The 19,016-nt window shown below is 36.3% G+C and overlaps 2 protein-coding genes across 6 annotated transcripts in view; one reads left to right on the forward strand and one right to left on the reverse strand.

Moving 5' to 3' along the window:
- Positions 1-3,586, forward strand: part of PLBD1 (phospholipase B domain containing 1) — a 72,154-nt gene extending 68,568 nt beyond the window's left edge. For both annotated transcript variants that reach the window (XM_057702209.1, XM_057702210.1), the window contains exons 10-11: positions 1,259-1,365; positions 3,292-3,586. In XM_057702209.1, coding sequence (XP_057558192.1) covers positions 1,259-1,365; positions 3,292-3,459 — 275 coding nt within the window. In that variant the 3' untranslated portion in view covers positions 3,460-3,586. The remainder of the gene's footprint in view (positions 1-1,258; positions 1,366-3,291) is intronic.
- ATF7IP (activating transcription factor 7 interacting protein) overlaps positions 1-19,016 on the reverse strand; it is a 179,999-nt gene that overhangs the window by 38,452 nt on the left and 122,531 nt on the right. For 3 of the 4 annotated variants that reach the window (XM_057702207.1, XM_057702206.1, XM_057702208.1), the window contains exons 12-15: positions 17,475-17,630; positions 15,143-15,325; positions 12,868-12,980; positions 4,311-8,987 (exon numbers count right to left, since the gene is read on the reverse strand). In XM_057702207.1, the coding sequence (XP_057558190.1) occupies positions 8,571-8,987; positions 12,868-12,980; positions 15,143-15,325; positions 17,475-17,630 (869 nt within the window). In that variant the 3' untranslated portion in view covers positions 4,311-8,570. Of the gene's footprint in view, positions 1-4,310; positions 8,988-12,867; positions 12,981-15,142; positions 15,326-17,474; positions 17,631-19,016 lie in introns of those variants that run through there. The other variant, XM_057702205.1, reaches the window with a different exon arrangement.

Here is a 19,016-nt window from a genome sequence, read left to right on the forward strand (position 1 = left end):
AGACGAAGATTCACTTCTGATGAAGAAGTGAAGACAGCAGCGCATTTGTGGCTTGCAGCTCAGCCTAAAATATTTTTTAATGAGGGAATAAGAAAGCTTGTTGACAGATGGACAAAGTGTATTGAAAAGCAAGGAAACTATATCGAAAAATGATGTACTTGTCTTTTTTTTTTTTCGAGGTACACCAAAGTCAATCATATATAATGTGTCAATATATATACAATGGAATATTACTCAGCTATAAAAAGGGATGAGATGGAGCTATATGTAATGAGGTGGATAGACCTAGAGTCTGTCATACAGAGTGAAGTAAGCCAGAGAGAGAAAAACAAATATTGTATGCTAACTCATATATACGGAATCTAAAAAAAAAAAAAACAAAACAAAACAAGGTACTGATGAACCCAGTGACAAGACAAGAATAAGGATGCAGATGCAGAGAATGTACTGGAGGACATGAGGTTGGAGGGGGCGGGGGGTGAAGGGGAAGCTGGGACGAAGTGAGAGAGTAGCATAGACATATATATACCACCAACTGTAAAACAGCCAGTGGGAAGTTGCTGTATAACGAAGGGAGATCAGCTAGAGGATGGATGATGCCTTAGAGGGATGGGCTGGGGAGCGTGGGGGCGAGTCGAGGGAGGGAGGGAATATGGGGATATGTGTAAATACAGCTGATGTATTTTTCTTTTCTAAAGGTTAAAATAAACTCTACAGCAGAGTGCAGATAATTTTTGACTCAACAAATAGAATTTTGTCCTCCTTTATAAAAAATGATAAGGAAGAAGACTCTACAGATTTTAATTGAAAAAGTTATATGTAAAACACAGAAGAAATAACCCACGTAGGGTACTTTTTTTTTTACCCTACCCTCCCAAACACAGATTTCCTTCCCAGGACAAAAGCAACTACTAAAACAGTAATTATTCATAAACACTTTATTTTTGATGAACAGTATCAAATATGTATTTTGTTTAAAAAAATGTATGCACGTTTGCCCTCTGTTATCTCTCTTCCATCCACTCTTCACTGTGCAAGGTTCTTGAGAACAGGCTGAGCCTGCAGCAGGGGACTTGCAGTTGCCTCTTTCCAGTACAAGCCTGAGGCGACTTCTGTACATGGCAGCAGGCTAGGCGGAGGAGGTCTCTGGGGTATACTCTTTGATCATCTAGGCTTTAACAGGTCCAAACAGCTTACTGTGGAAAAGTGACTCTCAGAATGGCCAGTAGTACTCACTCCCTCAATCACTGTTTCCTAGATTACAAGAAGGATCCTTACACTAAGAGTGATCCCTGTGACACCATCTGCTGCCGTGAAGACCTGAGCTCAATTAATCCAAGACCTGGAGGGTGCTATGACACCAAGGTAACACGCTATTGCGCTTTGAATTTAATTTCCACCAGCACCTAGGCCTATTCAAAGGCAGAGCTGCAGAGGTTTCTGTGGCATAAAACACAATAATGTCTCTAAACGTAAACTCAGTTCCGGAGTCAGCTTTTTCAGAGATTCTGGTGGTAGGTTCCATTGACTGACTTCCAGTTCCTGCTCTGCTACTTAATTGCTAATCACATAATCTTGTAATGCTTCTGTTTCCTCATCTGAAAAATGGCAATTAGAGTACTTGCCTCACAGGGTTGTTCTGAAGAGTAAACATTTAATATCTATAAGATGTTTATAACAGTACTTGGTGGGTTATTTGTAAATATGCACGATGATGATGATGATGGTGGTGGTGGTGATGATGATGGTGATGTTGTGGATGCCTTAGGTTTTACCAGACTGGCCCAAAGTCCAAAGAACATGTTGAGAGCAGTGTGATTTCACGTTAAACAGGAATTGAATTTAGCTGAAGGAACAAGTACTGGACCAAATAATCAAGCGCTAAAGAGTTTTCACTACGTTACAACTGTTAAGTGCTGTACTGTGTCTCACAACATAGGTAATAGATAAGTTTGCAGTCGGGCTGAAGCCCGCTCACATAGGCTTGTGAGAATCAGTTATTAAAACAGTTGACACCATGGTGATTGCTTGACGTGGTGGAATATTAACATCATGGAAATCAGCAAACACTACAAATTGGGGTCTTTTTTCCTCAGAGAGCTGGTTGTTAAAAATTGAATAGCACACAACTGGATGTGGGGTGTCCAAGCTTATAAGTTAGCCATCTAGTTGGTGGGAAGAATCGTTCTACCACAACATTTTGCACTTTTGGCTTGGGCACGTGTCTTTTCATTTCCATCTCCAGTCCTAAATTCTGGAAATCTGTTACAAGTGGAGTTAACTGTTCCATCTGAAGCTCTGATAACTGTAAGAATGCCAAACCCCCCTCCCCCCCACTATACATTATTTTTTCTATCAGACTAATGTCTAAACAGAAGATACTTTAGAATAGTTTGAGCCAAGCTTTAGCCTTAATGACTCTCAAAATGTTGCATAATATAACAAAAATTTAGTAGATGTAGCAAGCCTGGCACACATGAAGCCCCAGTGAATGTTTTTGTATTTATTTCTTTTTAATGGTATTTGCAAACATTCAGTAAAGTGTGTAAAAAGTGTTCTATCCATTCCAGAATACACAACGAGAATTAATTGAACTGGGGGGAACCCAAGCTCAGCTTCCATCTGCCAAATTTTACTTTTTTCAGGAGACAAGAGCCTGCCAATTTTTCATCAAAAAAGTTTCTGTTGAAGCATATACTTTAAAAATATCATTTCTCTTGAGCCATTTTGAATATGAGGAAAATCAGAAGTTATGAGGCATTTTCTGTTTTCCCCTCTAAGCTTAAGATCTGCTGCTACCCAATGTTCAAGTGATTTTAAGAACCATGGACCTCATTTTTTGATATCGAGTTCCTTCTACTTTAATACTCTTATTACTGCCCTGATTAATAACAACTTTTACTGAGGAATTAATATATTCTATGCACGGCTTCAAGTATTCGCTCTCATTAATCCTCATGACAACTCTTCTATGAAGTAGAGTTATTAGCCTACTTTCATAAATGAGAACACTGAGTCAAAATAAGTTTTGGAGCTAGAATTCTGAATATGAGTAACTGGACTCCAGATCTCATACTTCTGGGTGTTAATTGAACACACGTCTACTAGGGAATTCACATTTAAATGCCAAATGGATACAGAAGAGCACTACTGTGGAAGCCTGCAAGATTTTATTAAGGGGAGCTAATGCTGTGACTTTGGACAAAGAGCAGGAACTACAACTACAACAGGGATGTAGTCGAGTTTTCTCCCAGTGGCTTTCTAAAATGTCCCCCTCCTCTCTCTCTGCAGGTGGCAGATATGTCCCTGGCATCCAAGTACACAGCCTACGCCATTAGTGGGCCCACAGTACAAGATGGCCTCCCTGTTTTTCAATGGAGCCGTTTCAACAAAACTCTTCATGAGGGCATGCCAGAGAGCTACAACTTTGATTTTATTATCACGAATCCAATTTTGTAACTTGACATAAAAACGAAGGAGGGAGATGAGGGAATAGAAGGCTGCACATAAAAGACCAAAGGCACTATTTTAGCTACGTTTTTTCCATTCAGAATTAGTCTTAATAAAATATATTCGATTCAGTCTATCACTTTCATTTCCCACTGTGGATTTTGTTATTTTGAAAAGAAGCATTTACTATAGGGTGGAGCACTGCAGAAGAAACATTACATGTGATAAATAACACCACCAGGTTTCAGCACACAAGCTCATACACAAGAAAACTATGGCAGAAACTGCTCCCTCACTCACCAAAACTCATACTCTCCTTTTGCGCCTGGCCACGCAGACCACACCTCCCAGGTCCCCTTGGGCAGCTGTGCCACGTGACAGAGTTCTTGCAAGTGGACTCTGAACGGAATGCCACTCCCAGGCCTGGCTCCTAACAGCCGGTATTGCTCAAGCCCTTTCCCCTTCTCCCCACTGGATGTACTTCATGACGAAGCCCTAGGGGATAGTGGAACCTCCAAAAGGAATGCAGTTAATGTTTTTTTCTTCTGGTCATTAACAAGCAACAGTTGATTCTTTTTTTGGTGCAGGATAGGCACATAATACAGCAAACTTTAATGTCTCCATTAGTTAAAAGCGTCATATCTAATCTGGGAGCAACACTGCATAACAACTTTTCTTTCAAAGCTGGAGAACTGTATGTGGTTTGAGTGCTTTTTAATGGTATTTGCAAACATTGTCAAGTTAAGTTAAAAAAAACAAAATGAACAGTATAACAGTGACACTTAAAAAGGTGAGAGACTCCCCAAAGAAAAAAAAAAACAAAGGCTGAGAATAATCAGAATGAATCAGAGTACTCAGAATGTTAAAAACCCAGTAGTTTATTTCAAAGTATAAATTTCAGGCTTGCTGGACAAAATCCCACTACAGTTAACACTTATACAGACACCACTCTACTGTACATTTAAAAATGAAAAACCCCACAAAAACCTTCAAAACCTAATAAAAATAGGGCAACTTGCTATAGCCCAGTTTCTATTAGACATTGGAAAGGTCGTACATTGTCTTATTATTTACAATTTCAACTGCAATAAAGAAAAACCAGGATGCAAGTTTCCTACAAAGGAATTATTTTTATATTTGCTTTTGAAATGGTTGATAAAATACTAAAGCCAGGATTCCCCAAAAGGTGTTTGATTGCCCAGTTACCTTATTTACAAACAAAATTTGTTTTAAAAGACAGCAATTAAATATAAGTGATGGGTATTTAACTGACTCTACAAATAAAAAAATGAAAAACTTATTTAGCATGATAAAACTATTTGAAGATGAGAAGACAAGACATAATTATATCATTCTATTGCTTCCCATTGGCTGGCTCAAGGGGAATACGTTTTAGGAAATGGATAAACCTGCCACACTAACAAAACACTTTATAGGGATTGTTTTTTTTTTTTTTTGTCCCAAAATTTTTAAAAAGGGGAGAGGGCATCATTTACCCAGTAAATAGTAAGGCAGGCAGAATCATACATTGGTTTTAGACAGGTATTTGCAATAATCTAATACTGGGACATGGTTTCTCTGGAAATTAAAATAGGCCAATGACTGGTCAATGATAAAGATAAAGTAATGAATAAATCATAAGATACTGAAATAGCCCAAGAAGGAAAGTCAGAGAGAACACTTGGAAGTCTTTGCAGTAACATACTGTGCTAAGATCACAGTGTATAAAAGTGAGAGAGGAGGATACCACAGGCATTATTTTGTTAATCCTGTACAGTACTGGAAAATTCGTGGAACAAGATAAATACATATCATGCAGTATTAACACCTTGCTGCATAAATGATAATTTGGAAAATGTAAGCGAAAGAGCAAACAAAACAAAACAAAAAAAACCTACGTTAACACTTATCCAATACAGCAAGAAAACTGTATGGTGTGGCCTGCCTAAGGAGTTCTGCTGACAGATGGTCCTAAGATTCCAAGCTCCTTGCTTTAGGTCATTTTATTCAATTAAATCTTTCATTTATTATCTGGCAATGGGGGTCAGGAGAGTGGGGAACACATCTCTGTGAGGCAGATGGTATCCCATTAAACACTCACTTTTCAAGGAAGAAAGCTCTACTCTTCACTTCTCTCATAAACTTCTACTGTGTTAAACAGCACACAGTATTCTGCATATTTTAAAAAGTGAGTCCAGAGAAACAGAGGGATATAGTTACCTCATAAAGTTACCTTTTAACAACAGATGTCTTTGTATGTAATTTATAAATTTACTGGCAAGAACATAATTTTAAAATGTGAGGCTTACTCACACTTAAAACAGAGTGAAAATTACTCTGACAAAGTGCAAAGTAGAGCATAACAAACATCGCCATTACCTTTAAATGTCATATAAACATCCTATATTTCAGGCTGAAACATCAGAAGTTTCTGGTATTTCCAATAAGGCAATACTTACACAAGTATTGTCAGGCTAAAAAGGTAGCAAACTTGCATTCCCAAAATGGGATTATCAAGCGTATTTGTAACACTCTGTGAAGATACTGTGAAGTAAAAAAAAGTACCATGGAGTGTGAATTGCTATTAAAAAAAAATCTGTAACCAGTAGCTATTTCTAGTTTAGTCCTCCATTCTCTGTCCCCAAAGAAACAAACCAAACAAAAAGAAAGCACTCCTCAACATTAAAACCTGCCCAAAATAAAAGCCTAGAGTTCTATCCTACTACCCATCAGTAACTCCAATATAGTTGTTGCCTATAAATCCCATGGCAGGCTAACTGAAGGAGACCATCTTATAATATCTTGTCCCTCAAATAATTACAATCTCTCTTTGTACCTTCCCTCTACCACCTGGAATAAAAAGTTTTATTTTACTGTAGTAAATCTATTTTTAGGGTTATTATTTAAGTATTTTTTTTCCTCTGACAGAAATCACACAATATAGGCTAACATAATATTTTCATTCTACTGGGCTTTCTTCACCTGATTACATAATGCTACGAAAGCTTTAAAAAAAAAAAAAGAAAGAAAAAGGATTAGTGAATATAAATAAAAAACGTTCACCAAGGGGAACCTTTCTAGGCTAGGTAAGCAAATTATTATCACGTGACCATAAAACCGGTCAATAAAGAACAATTTTGAACATGGGCTTTCTATTCTGTAGACAGGAATGATCTTGAACACATAATCAACACTGCAACCATTGCAGGTAAAAACATATGTACATGCAGATATAAGATAGGTGCTCACACACATCTAGAAGATCATCAATTTCTCCCTTTAAAAGTTTTCATTGGCATGATATTGGCAACTTCTTTACCATTATCACTAGTCCTAGAACGAGTAACATCTACAATAGTTGGTTGGCAAATACGATTCATGGAAACTTTAATTCTCATTGTGGTCTCATTCTCTGACAGCAAAAGGAAGATTTTGGAGCATTTACTTTTGGCAATCTGTAGGCTTTCTTCAGCATCAATCAGACTTCACACCCAACGTGACAGTACAATGACTGGTAAAAATCTCTAAACAGAGTTTCTTTACAACTAGAATGCTTCCTTATACAAGCCATCGAAGTTGCAAACAAAGCAGCATTGATACAGAAGTGATAACTCCCTCTTATAATTCCAGGAAAAACTAATGACTAACTTATTTAAGAAGGTAGGAACATGAATTCAAATATGATATGGGAAGATGACTTGAAAATTTGTTTCACAAACTCCATAAATTCCTTTCCAAGTATTGCCAACCACACTCTCATCCCTCAGATTATGCCAGCTTTCCTGTCTTAAGCTATCTACACTCAAACACGTACCTGATACCAGCACAGCTGGCACTCATAATGAAAATCCGTGACCTAAGCTGATCCTGATTAAAACTTTGAAAGGAACAGAGATGCAAAGAAGTTATATCTAATTGTTACATAAAATGACTCCAAAGGATATACTTTTAAATCTTATCCAAAGCTGACATACGGGAAATCAGATAAAACTTAGCACCATCAAAACAAAGTTAAAAGATTAACAAAGGAAAAATGATATGAAAATAAAGAAGAAATGGAGCTTTCCCTTTGATAGTTTACTCATAGTATGTTGTGAATTTTACTGTTTACCTCCTTTGAAAGAATACTAAGCTTTGGGTGATAAGGTAAACCAGAACTGCTTTCATAATCTCTAACACAGATACTAAAATATATTTGAAGGAAAATTTTTTTACACAACGTCAACTTCTTTTGGTCCACTTTACACAGAGTTAATTTAAATAGTGACCAAAAATAAAAAGCATTTATATTCTTGGAAGAAAACAGCAAGTCAAATTTTTTGAAGTTAAATGTAGTGATGTCACTGATGAGACTATATATAAAAGCCTTGGTCTAAAATTTACTTGAGGGAAATATGCTATATTTGGTGGAGATAAAGGAGAAATGAGGGTGAAAGGTTGACAGGAAAGAGTAAACAATAATGGACAAATGGCCCTGTTGACTTTTGTAATTAATCCTTAAGGCACAAAATAAATGGAAAAACGAGATTAGCAAAGGGAGAGCGCATTGCAGATCTTTTTCATCTAACTGACAACCCAGAAGAGACAAAAGAAACGGTGAACAGATCCTTTCCTGTGTTCAAATTCACCTATTTTAAACTATTTAACCATTTTGCTTTTTACTTTTTCTTTGGGTTCCATTTCAATTCAGTTTAAATCATTAATCTATTAACCTACAGATCTCTTAGAAGCAGAATCATGCCAGATACATACCTCAAATCCTTTGATCTACTTACTTCATACTGGAAGAGAGGTAAATTTGAGAATGAAAATGGGAGATTCCACTGCAATAAACATATAAATACAGAAAAGCACACACAAACACCCACACATATACCCCAACCTCAAAACTAAAGCAAGGTGCACATTTACATTTCAAAACCTCGAAGCTTGAATTTTTCAGGAAAAGATTCTGCTTTACGGGCTGAGTTTATTCTGATTATAAACAAATGTAGTGTATATACACATCTGTCCAAGAAATCTTGCACAATGTGGATTTTAACAATGAGTATCATGCACAAGATTAAAACAAGACCAAAAAGTGGAACTTTTGAAAGAGGAAGAGATAAAGGCTCCAAGGTTTAACTGTTCTGGGAAGAGATCACATCTGTTGACTGAGGATCACAGAAAGGTCCGAAACGTCCATAAATATCCTTGGCTCGTACTGCAAAGTAGTATTTGCTGCCAGATACAAACTGAGTGAGAGTGCATGCCATGGGCAAGGGAAGTGCCTTTACTTCTCCAATCTTCTTCCATTGTGAGGGCACAGTGGCACTGGGTTCCTCGTGGTAAGCATACAGATGGTAGCTGTCAACAGTGGCACAGCTTCTATCCACCTCAAGGACACTCCATGACAGCACAATGCCATTTTGACTCTGAACTCGTGCTAACTTCAAGTGTGGCTTCTGAGGCAGAGAAGTGCTGGCAGCTTCTGGGGGCAGACGCTGTGGTTGTGGGGCTTCTGGTAAGGGCGCTGGGTGCACAGGGCGTGGGGGCTCCTAACAAAAGAAGCGTCATGTCGATTGATAACAATCACATCACAGAAAGGACCGTTGCTGAATGCTAGCACTTTAACACCCTAGAATTCACTTAGACAGACTTCTTCTTACATCAAGAATACTGTGAAACAGCAAATACCATACCATATCTGGCAAGTTCTATTTGATGATTTGTAACCAGTCATGCCCTAAATGATGAGTGCTGAGGTTACCCCTACTATACCTCCTAGGTCTAAAACACTGAGTTTTCCTTGAGAAACAAAAGCCCTTGCTGATGGAACATCACCTTGACTGAAACTGAAATAATCTTCTACATCTAACAAAATAATGTATGATTTAATGATCTATACTACAGATTCTTGTTTTAACATAACATTTTAGAATAACATGTGGCAGTCTATCATATAAAATTTGAGTATCAACTCTACTTTCATTTTTAAACTGTTTTTCCATATAAAGACAGTAGCATATTCTTATAAGCAAGCACATTTAGCACTGAATGTATATTTTGTTCTTGGTCAGCATGAAAAAGGTGACATTTATATTGGACTGTGAAAGACAGAATTTAGAAATGGAGAAACAGCTGTGGACCTTTCTGCCAGTAGGTAAAAGCATGAGCAAGGGCATGCGGATAGGTAAGAGGGGATTTATGGGCAAAAACAAGTATTAACTTCTTAGATACAGGGTATGTAAAGAAGAAGATAAACACTTGGAAAGGTAAGTTAAGGCCAGATGACGAGAAAGCATGAATACTAAGCTTAGGAAGTCAAACTAACTTGTCTTAATGCTGGACATTATTATCATATTTGGGTTTTAAGATTATAGTGATAATTTTTTCAAAAAGATTCAAGTGAGACCCAGGAAACAGAGATATAAGTGATTTTTTTTTTTTCAAGTGAAACATATCATTACTCACTGACTTTAGCTTGGAAGTCATGAAGCAAATAAGATTACCTTAAGTGAAATTCATTTAACAAAACTATGTTTTAATATGCATTTCATTAAATGGGTAATTTGCATACACTAAATAGTGAATTCTGTGAAGATCTGATGATATTTTCCAAATCTCCACGCCTTCCCAAAGTTCAGTAACTACTAATGTGTACACAGTGACAACTCAAAAGGGTTTGCCAAATAACTCCAAGGAATGCAAACATGCTGAAATTCATATGCCTCGTGGAAAAAATTCATATATACATCTGTAAGAAAGTACAATCCACAGTTTAAAAGCTAAAATAAATACAAAGTTAGAGGGGGAAAAAAATCAAATTTAAATAGATAAAAAATATTGAAAGCTGAAGAAAAACTGAGTTGAATACTGGCCACGCTGCTGTATTTCCTCTCTCCAATTAAGTAAATAACATTAAATAAACATACAGCTGTGGACTTCCTAGGTGGCACAGCGGTTAAGAATCCACCTGCCAATGCAGGGGACATGGGTTCCATCCCTGCTCCAGGAAGATCCCACATGCCACAGAGCAACCAAGCCCGTGTGCCACAACTACTGAGCCTGTACTTCAGAGCCCATGAGTCACAACTATTGAGCCCATGTGCCACAACTACTTGAAGCCCACACGCCTAGAGCCCGTGCTCCGCAACAAGAGAAGCCACGGCAATGAGAAGCCCGCACACCGCAACAAAGAGTAGCCCTGGCTCGCCACAACTAGAGAAAGCCCAGGTGCAGCAATGAAGACTCAACACAGCCAATAAGTAAGTAAGTAAATAAATAAATAAACATACAGCTAGCAAGCTCTAAAAGAAGGCAGAAGCCAAGAACTTGACTGGAGGGAGGAGGAATTTAAGGAGTTATGATAACAGCTGAAAGCCTCTAACAGCCCCTTGTAATTCTTAAAATCAAAATTCGAGGCTACTGAATCTGTTCATATCCCCAAATAGTTAAGTCGACTGAGTTATTGCTTTGTTTTGTTTTTGCCATTGCAATGGAGGTTTCTATTGAAGTTTTACAGGTAACATATCAGGGATTTGATTCAAAATAATCCAGTGTATATACAGGTTGTGGGAGTAAGTAGGTGGCAAAATAGATGAAATAAGACTGGTCACGTAGTGATGACTGCTGAAGATGGGTGATGGGTATGTGGGGATTGTTATAATAGTCTTTCTACTTTTACATACATTTGAAAATTCCCACTTAAAATGTTATTAAAATTAATTAAAATAAAATTAAAAGAATGTTCCCCCATGAGATACACAGTTTATTATAAGACAATACATATGGAATCCTGTTTAAAAAAAACAAAAAGCTCTGATGGGTCATCAAATTTGCAAAACTGTGGTATAAATAAGAGATTTTTTTACTATATATTTCTTGAAGAAATATGGGATGAAGTAAATCACCTGTAGTTGCAAACAACAGTGATGATATATTTGCCACATATCCTAACAGGGCCAGATCTGAAGCACTGCGAAAACATGCTGGAGGTGCTGAGATCAGAAAATCTGAGTTTTAAAATGGCTCTGCCTCTGACACTAGCTTGGGTAATGACACTGAGTAACCACTTCACATCTCTGTGACACAGTATCCTTTTGTATCAAAAGGAGAATATTAACTTTCATTAGGGTCATGAGGATTAAATAAATGTAAAATAGAGTGCTTTGTATATATTAAGTGCTCCATTAATATTACTTTTTCATTGTAGTGGGACAATAAAAAAAGAGCTGCTAAGAGCATGAGCTCTGAAGCTGGAATGCATGGGGTTTTATGAAGTATGACCTTGGGCTGGTTACTCAACCATTCTGTACATTAGCTGCCATACCTATACCAAAGGATAAAAAAAGGAGAGCAAGAATTCTAAAGAATTCCTGTGTCAGGACCACGTATATTAACAGTGCCGGGTGCATTATAAGCATTCAATAAATTCAGCCATTATGACGTGTATTTTAAAAAGGATGCTTTGCTTAGTAAAAAGTGATGTTAGCCTCAATCTCCTCCCCCCTCTAAAGCCAGCATTTCCATTTACATGGTATATCATACCAAATACTGTTATAATCATGTCACAGGATAAAGTGACACTGTTTTGCAGACTAAAACTAAGGAGAAATCTTTGGTATTCTCTATATTTCTTAACAAATGAATTCCCAATACCACTGGATTATTAAAAACAATAAGTGCTAAGTCAGAGAAAGACAAATATTGTATCACTTATATGTGGAATCTAAAAAAATAACACAAATCATCTTATTTACAAAACAGAAAGAGACTCACAGACAGAAAACAAACTCATGGTTACCACAGGGGAAAGGGAGGAGGAGGGATAAATTAGGAGTATGGGATTAACAGACACACACACTATACAGAAAATAACCAGAATCTACTATGTAGCACAGGTAACTCCATTCAATATCTTGTAATAACCTAAAATGGAAAAGAATCTGAAGCTGTATACCTGAAACTAACACAATACTGTAAATCAACCACAGTTAAATTTCAAAATCTTTTAAAAATTAAAAGTTAAAAAAGCCCAATAAAGTGATTGCAATGTAACAGAATTAGTATCGGATTTTAAGGAAAAATAGAATATGAAAAAATACTTTTTAAAATATTCTTTTTAATACTCAAAAATGCTCTTTTTAATTTCACCCTGAGTTTAAAAAGGTCTGTTTCACTTTGCATGCCCCAGATGTGGATGTTTTTTATACACTGTACACCACCACGAGCAAACACAATAATCCTCAACCATCATTCTGTAGAAACATTTGCTCACAATGGTAAGATCTACTTTCTTCAATAAACTTCTGCTGGAAAAAGAGAAGACCTGTAATTTCCTTATGATATAACCAGTTTAAAGAAAAAGTGCCAACTGCAATGATATTTGACAGCTTTACAGGTGAGAATTTTGTGAAGCCAAGCATCCACACTTACAGTATGCACTTGTGGTGGTCGGTGATGCACTGTGAGCTGAGGTCCTGTGGATCCCAGTGTTAGTCCACTGTTCACAACATATGTAGTTGCTTGAGGCACTCGAACTGTAACACCTATAAAAGAAAATTAAGTGATAAAATTAGAATTCTATTCTAAATTTGGTAGAACACTGAATTAAACATTTAAAGTCAGTAAAGTGATGTTTTTAAAATTAAAAGGAAAATTATTTCTAACCTAGAAGTCTACACTCAGCTGAAGTATCATTTGAGCATGAGGATAAAGAAATTCTCACACATGCATGCCACCAAAAAAAAATCTACCTCCATGAACTTTTCCTCAGGTAGTCACTGGAGGATATATGTTACCCATATGGGAGAGAAAATCAAGAAAGAGGAAAACAGGAGACACAGTGAAAAGGAGAGAAATATGAGGGTGAGTCAAAAATTATCTGCACTCCAGTTATATTAAAACTTCTGTTGGCTGCATTGTCTTATCAACGCTTTCCATTCAAGGCTACTGTCTCCCCAGTCACTGCTGTGCAGGTATGAACGTGTTACATCAGTTCATTTGTAACTGCGGTGTGAGCAAAAACAGATGCCCCACTTGCAATTTGCACAAAAGAAGAGCAGCATGCAGTGATTTGTTTTTCGTGGTCTGAGGGTGTATCTGGTGCTCTTATTTATCAAAGACTTTGTGCGAAGTATGGAGAAAGTGTTTTGTGGCGAGGAAGTGTGTGTGAATGGATAGAGAAGTTCAAGGAAGATCGCACAAGTGTTAGCCATCAAGACGGAGCCTAAAACATTTTCTTAATGAAGGAATACGAAAGCTTGTTGACAGATGGATGAAGTGTATTGAAAAGCAAGGAGATTATGTTGAAAAATGATGTATTTGTCTTTTCTAAAAGTTAACTGAGGTCTACAGCCAGAGTGTGGATAATCTGTGACTCACCCTCGTAATTGCAATCCCTACCAAAAGAATTATAACCAAAAATCCCAGGACACTGAAACACTGGAGGTACACAACGTGTACAAGGCAAACAGGCCAGAACGGAACAGCGCAACTCTAAAGACAGAAAACTTGAAGCTATCTTCACAAAGATCCTGGCTGCCTCTAGAATAGGCAAGTTATCCTTGCCTTGTGTTAAAGAGGTAGCTCTCTCTTTCCATGCCCTGCTGAAGAGCTGAGGACACTCATTTCATCCAACAGAAAACTCTTCTGACATATATCAGGGCAACAAAAGCAGAAAATTTAGAAGCCACCCATGCCCCAACCACATTCCTGCCATACATATAGTCAACACCACCAGCTATCCTGACTGGGGTAAGCCCAGTTTCCCAGAATTCATCCATGACCCTGGTGACTGATCTCCCCAAAGAAGGCTCTTATAAACTTTAGAGAGCTGATGCCAGAATGTGAACCAGAGACTATGCTTAATTTATTTTCTCCTAAAAGCCATCACCCAATAATGGCATTATTGAAGTTTCTTTAAACAGCTGGATTTGCCCTTGCTATTAAATTTTGCAAAACTAAATATTTTTTAGTGACAACTATATAGATTGCAAAACCATACAGAAAAACAGAAAGTAAGTAAGGATGATGGTTATCTCTGATGGAAAGGGAGAAGGATGCAATTAAGGGCAGGCATATGGTAGACTTTCGGATACTGACAAAGCTCTATTTCTTTGCCTGGTGGAGAGTCCATGCGTGGTTCATTTTGCTATTTTTCTTTAAACTTTGAATATATCTTTTACAGAAACTTGTTTGTATATTTTACTACTAAATATATATATATTTTTTCCAAATATATACATATATATATATACATATATATATATATATATGGAAATTATAAGTTACCTTTAACATTTCCCCACCTTTTATTTCTCAGCCACTTTCCATACCTTTAAGACTCTCATTGGAGGCTATCCTTTACCATTATCTCCATCTGGGCTAAGTCTCAACTGATCATTCCCACTTTAAAGAGGCAAGGTGTCTCTTAATAAAGTATAGACCAACATCAAATAGGGTAATGTGACAGTACAGGCCATAAATAGTTAAATGGAAGACAACACACAGAACACAAATCATATAATATATAAGAAGTCCAATTTTTCTGGTTAGCTCTCCTAAGAGAAGAAAAATGAATTAATAATAGTTTTAATATTATATTTAGCACTTTTAGCAAAATCTAATGTTCATATATATAAGCCACTCCAACTAAATGCTAAAGAACTACATGTACCTTGGAGCCATATATAGGAAAAGAGTCTCTTACTATTTTGGGGATTGACCTGCCGAACAGCAGGAGCCTGCATAACAGTTCCTCGCAGGGGAGCCTGAGCTGGTGGTGCAGGAAGAGTTGTATAAACCACTTGGTGGTTTGCAGGAGCTCTTGGTACAGGGAGTCTGGTGGTCACCTGAGTTACTGGACGATGTGTTACATTCACGGTGGTTGGAGCTAATGAAAAGCAGAAAGATACATTAAAAATGCCGCAAACTGTATACTAAGTAGACAGTATTAAATGATAATTACCTTTATACAAAATTTAATTTACTATAATAAAGAGAAATAGAGTCTCCTTTTGTAATTGTGAAAGATAAGAATTATGGGGCCAATCAGAATTAATATTACTACAACCCAAGCTTCAGAAGAAAAGAGCACCTCAACCATGGCCAAGGTCCTTCCTACTCTAGTTTGACTAGATAAATAAGCAAGTGAAGATGAAGAAAGGGTTTAGAGCTTAAGAGTATGATTTTATAGGAGTGATTTAAAAGAGCAAATTTTCCCTTCCTCAAGGTTAAATTGTTCTTAGCAGAGTGGAATTTTAGGCCCTCCAGGCCTTCTACCAATGGGTATAAATCCAAGAGAGTAACTCTGTGATTATAATTGACATTTTCTTCAGATGAGCCAAACCATCTCTTATTCAAAACAATAAAATACCCATTAAATACAGGCTTCTTCCTTCTCTACTATGGCATTCCTCCTAATTTATGTATCAGAGAGCATTAATGCCTTGAGTGATTTTAACACTAAAAATATGAGTCCTAAATGTGAGTCCTAAATGTTCACTGACATCATGCAAGTATAATAATGATTTTAGGAGTTAACAATTTCTTGTTAATAACTCTCTGCATGAGAATTACATTTTACAAATCACCATGTATTAACTACATAATAAAAATCAGTATTTTTCATATGGAAAAATGGGCTCTATAATAAAATAAATTTGGAGGTAAACACTGGATATAATAAAGAGACCCCTTAGTCTTTACATATCCTAACTTTCAATGTGAGTCTTTAGAAAGAGGAAGAAAGTAAAGTATACAAAAAAGAATACTTATCTCTTTTATCTCCTTATTCCCCATTTTATTATCTATATTGTTCATGGGTTTGCATAATGACATGTCCTTCTAAATTATCTAAATTAGGTGACTGTCATTTTAATTTATTTCACTGGATAATTCCCTGTGAGATCAATGTTTTCCTTAATGAGAAGAGTGCTTATATAAGCATCTTGCAGATAAATTCCTTAAGCAAAAGGCTATTTTATGAAGAAGACAACCTGTATTGATTGGCTTGCAAACAGATTAGGAGATACAGGCTACATCTTGAAAATGTCTGAGTTATGGCTTCTCGAGAAGTAGCAGGTAAAATATTAGTGGTTATCTTTTGATAGTAGTGTCAGGCCAGTTAAGAGTATTTCTAGTTAAGAATCATTTAAATTCTTGTTTGATCAATTATAACTTCTTGGTTATAATCAGAATGAATCATTACATTCATCCCTTCCAGGGAAACTACATTCATTCCTGCTGTTTACAGTGGCAGATGACAAAGACATATATAATTGAATTCTTTTTTATAACCATTCTGTATCAGTGCTGCTACTTAAGACCGTCCACAAAATTAAGTCATACTGCATTCAAAAATGTACATTGTCTTCAAAATAAGAGAATTATTCTTAACTTTCTGTCTAACCTTTTTTAAAAAAATAGTTTATAGTTTTTATAACTTATTATAACATAATTAGGGTTAAAATCCAATTCATCTCAAGGAAATGAGATGACAAGCCACAGACTGGGACAAAATATCTGCAAAAGACATATTTGATAAAAGACTATTATCCCAACATACAAAGAACTCCTAAAACCCAACAATAAGAAAATGAACAACCTGATTAAAAAGTGGACAAAGAATTTCAACAGACACCTCACCAAAGAAGATACACAGATAGCAAATGAGCACACGAAAAGATGCTCAACATAACATGCCATCAGGGAAATACAAATCAATTAACAATGAGATTCCATTACAACTATTAGAACGCTGAAAATCTAAAACACTGACAATACCAAATGCTGGTGAGGATGTGCAGCGATAGTTCCTCACACCCACTGCTGGCGGAAAAGCAAAATGGTACAACCACTCTGGAAGACACTTTGGCAGTTTCTCACAAAACCAAATATATTCTTCCCATATGATCCAGCAATGACACTCATTGGTATTTACATAAATGAGCTAATTTTCTGTCTAATCTTTCCACTCAACTTTGTAGTCATATTTCACTGCAGGCAAAACTAGTTTTAGCTCAGCAATTCAGCATGTTTACCTGTAGGTAGTAAGTGTATGGTTGTCTGAGAAGGTCCACTTGTTGGCACCCCAGATGGTTGAAGAGGCGGTGCTGGCTGAATGGGTTGCAATGGTCGAGACACAGGCTGAGAAGAACTCATGGTTGACACAGGAGTATGATTTACCTTTTTAGGGTCTGTTAATTAAAAGTGAGACAATATGATTATTGATAGAAAAAAATTAGAAATACAAGTTTATCCTTGCCATTCAGTCACATTTACCACTAAAAGAACAACTTCTTTGTATTTTAATTAAGTGTACTTTTGCCAATTTGAAAATCAAGTCAGGACCTTAAATAATTCACTGCTGACTCTATCACAGACTCCAATTCACGTTTAAAGACAATACAGCTTTTTTTTTTTAATGAAAGAATCCTACTTCTAACTCAATACAACAAATTTAAGGCTTTAGCAACTGATACTTTAATACTTAAGTGTTGATGAAGAACAATGCACTTTAGATGGGAGAATTTAAGTAACACTCAATGGTGGGGCAATGGAAAGAGACTCCAAAAGGCAGGGATGCTAGAAAGGGAACTGGCAAGAGCACCGATAACAATCTTCGCTTACTTTACTTTTTCATCCAGAACCAGCCCTACCTGTGTCTTCTCAAAAATAACCTGTATTTATTTTTTGTTCTCTAGGAAATTCCTTCCATTGAGATTTGTCTATTAAAGAAAATAGTAAAGGCAATACAGAAAATCTGAAACTTTTAAACAGTAATCAGATGGGCATGAATTCAACTCTGACAAATGATATAAACCTTTTTTTACATCAGTTTTATAGAAAAAAAATGACTTTAATGTCACATAATGAATTGTATATCTACTTAATTTTGTTTTCCTAAAACCAACTGAATTATCTTATTCCTAAACCAAAAATTTTAAAAATCTTTAATTTTTTAAAAAGCTTTAATGTCTTTAAGGTAAAACAATTAGCACCTGATCCTACTAGATCTTCCACATGCATTATATAATTACCACCACAAAATTTTACAGATATGTCTGTGAACAAAGTTATTTTGTATAGTCAAAGAAGTTTGAGAAATACTTTATAGCATGAATAGTTCTTAAAGATTTACACTGTAAATTAGCATAGCAAAGCCTCAGAGAAATCTGTATTAAGGAAAAAACCCATATAATTTAACTCAGCACTTTCCAAGCTTATTTAACCATGAAACTTTTATTCACAGAACACCTATTAATTAACATTGGAAGAATAACTGGGAGTATTGGTTAACACCTAAACAATATAATTTCTAAATATTAAAGCTCAGAATAATATTGAGAATTCTGGGTGTGCATGCATTTTAACATTACTTTCATTTAACACCTACATTAACACGCACACACACACACATGAAAAAAACATTTAATTAAAGTCAAACGACCTGGATTTATTTAATTCACACTCTGAATCTACCCTCAACTCTGAAATGTGCATTACAGGGTTTCTGTAAGGATCAAGTGAAATAACAGATATAAAAGGAGAGGTGTCCTGCAAGTTAAACATTCTCCTAGTTG

The sequence above is a fragment of the Hippopotamus amphibius genome, chromosome 12 (genome assembly GCF_030028045.1).
Source record: "Hippopotamus amphibius kiboko isolate mHipAmp2 chromosome 12, mHipAmp2.hap2, whole genome shotgun sequence".
Taxonomy (NCBI): domain Eukaryota; kingdom Metazoa; phylum Chordata; class Mammalia; order Artiodactyla; family Hippopotamidae; genus Hippopotamus; species Hippopotamus amphibius.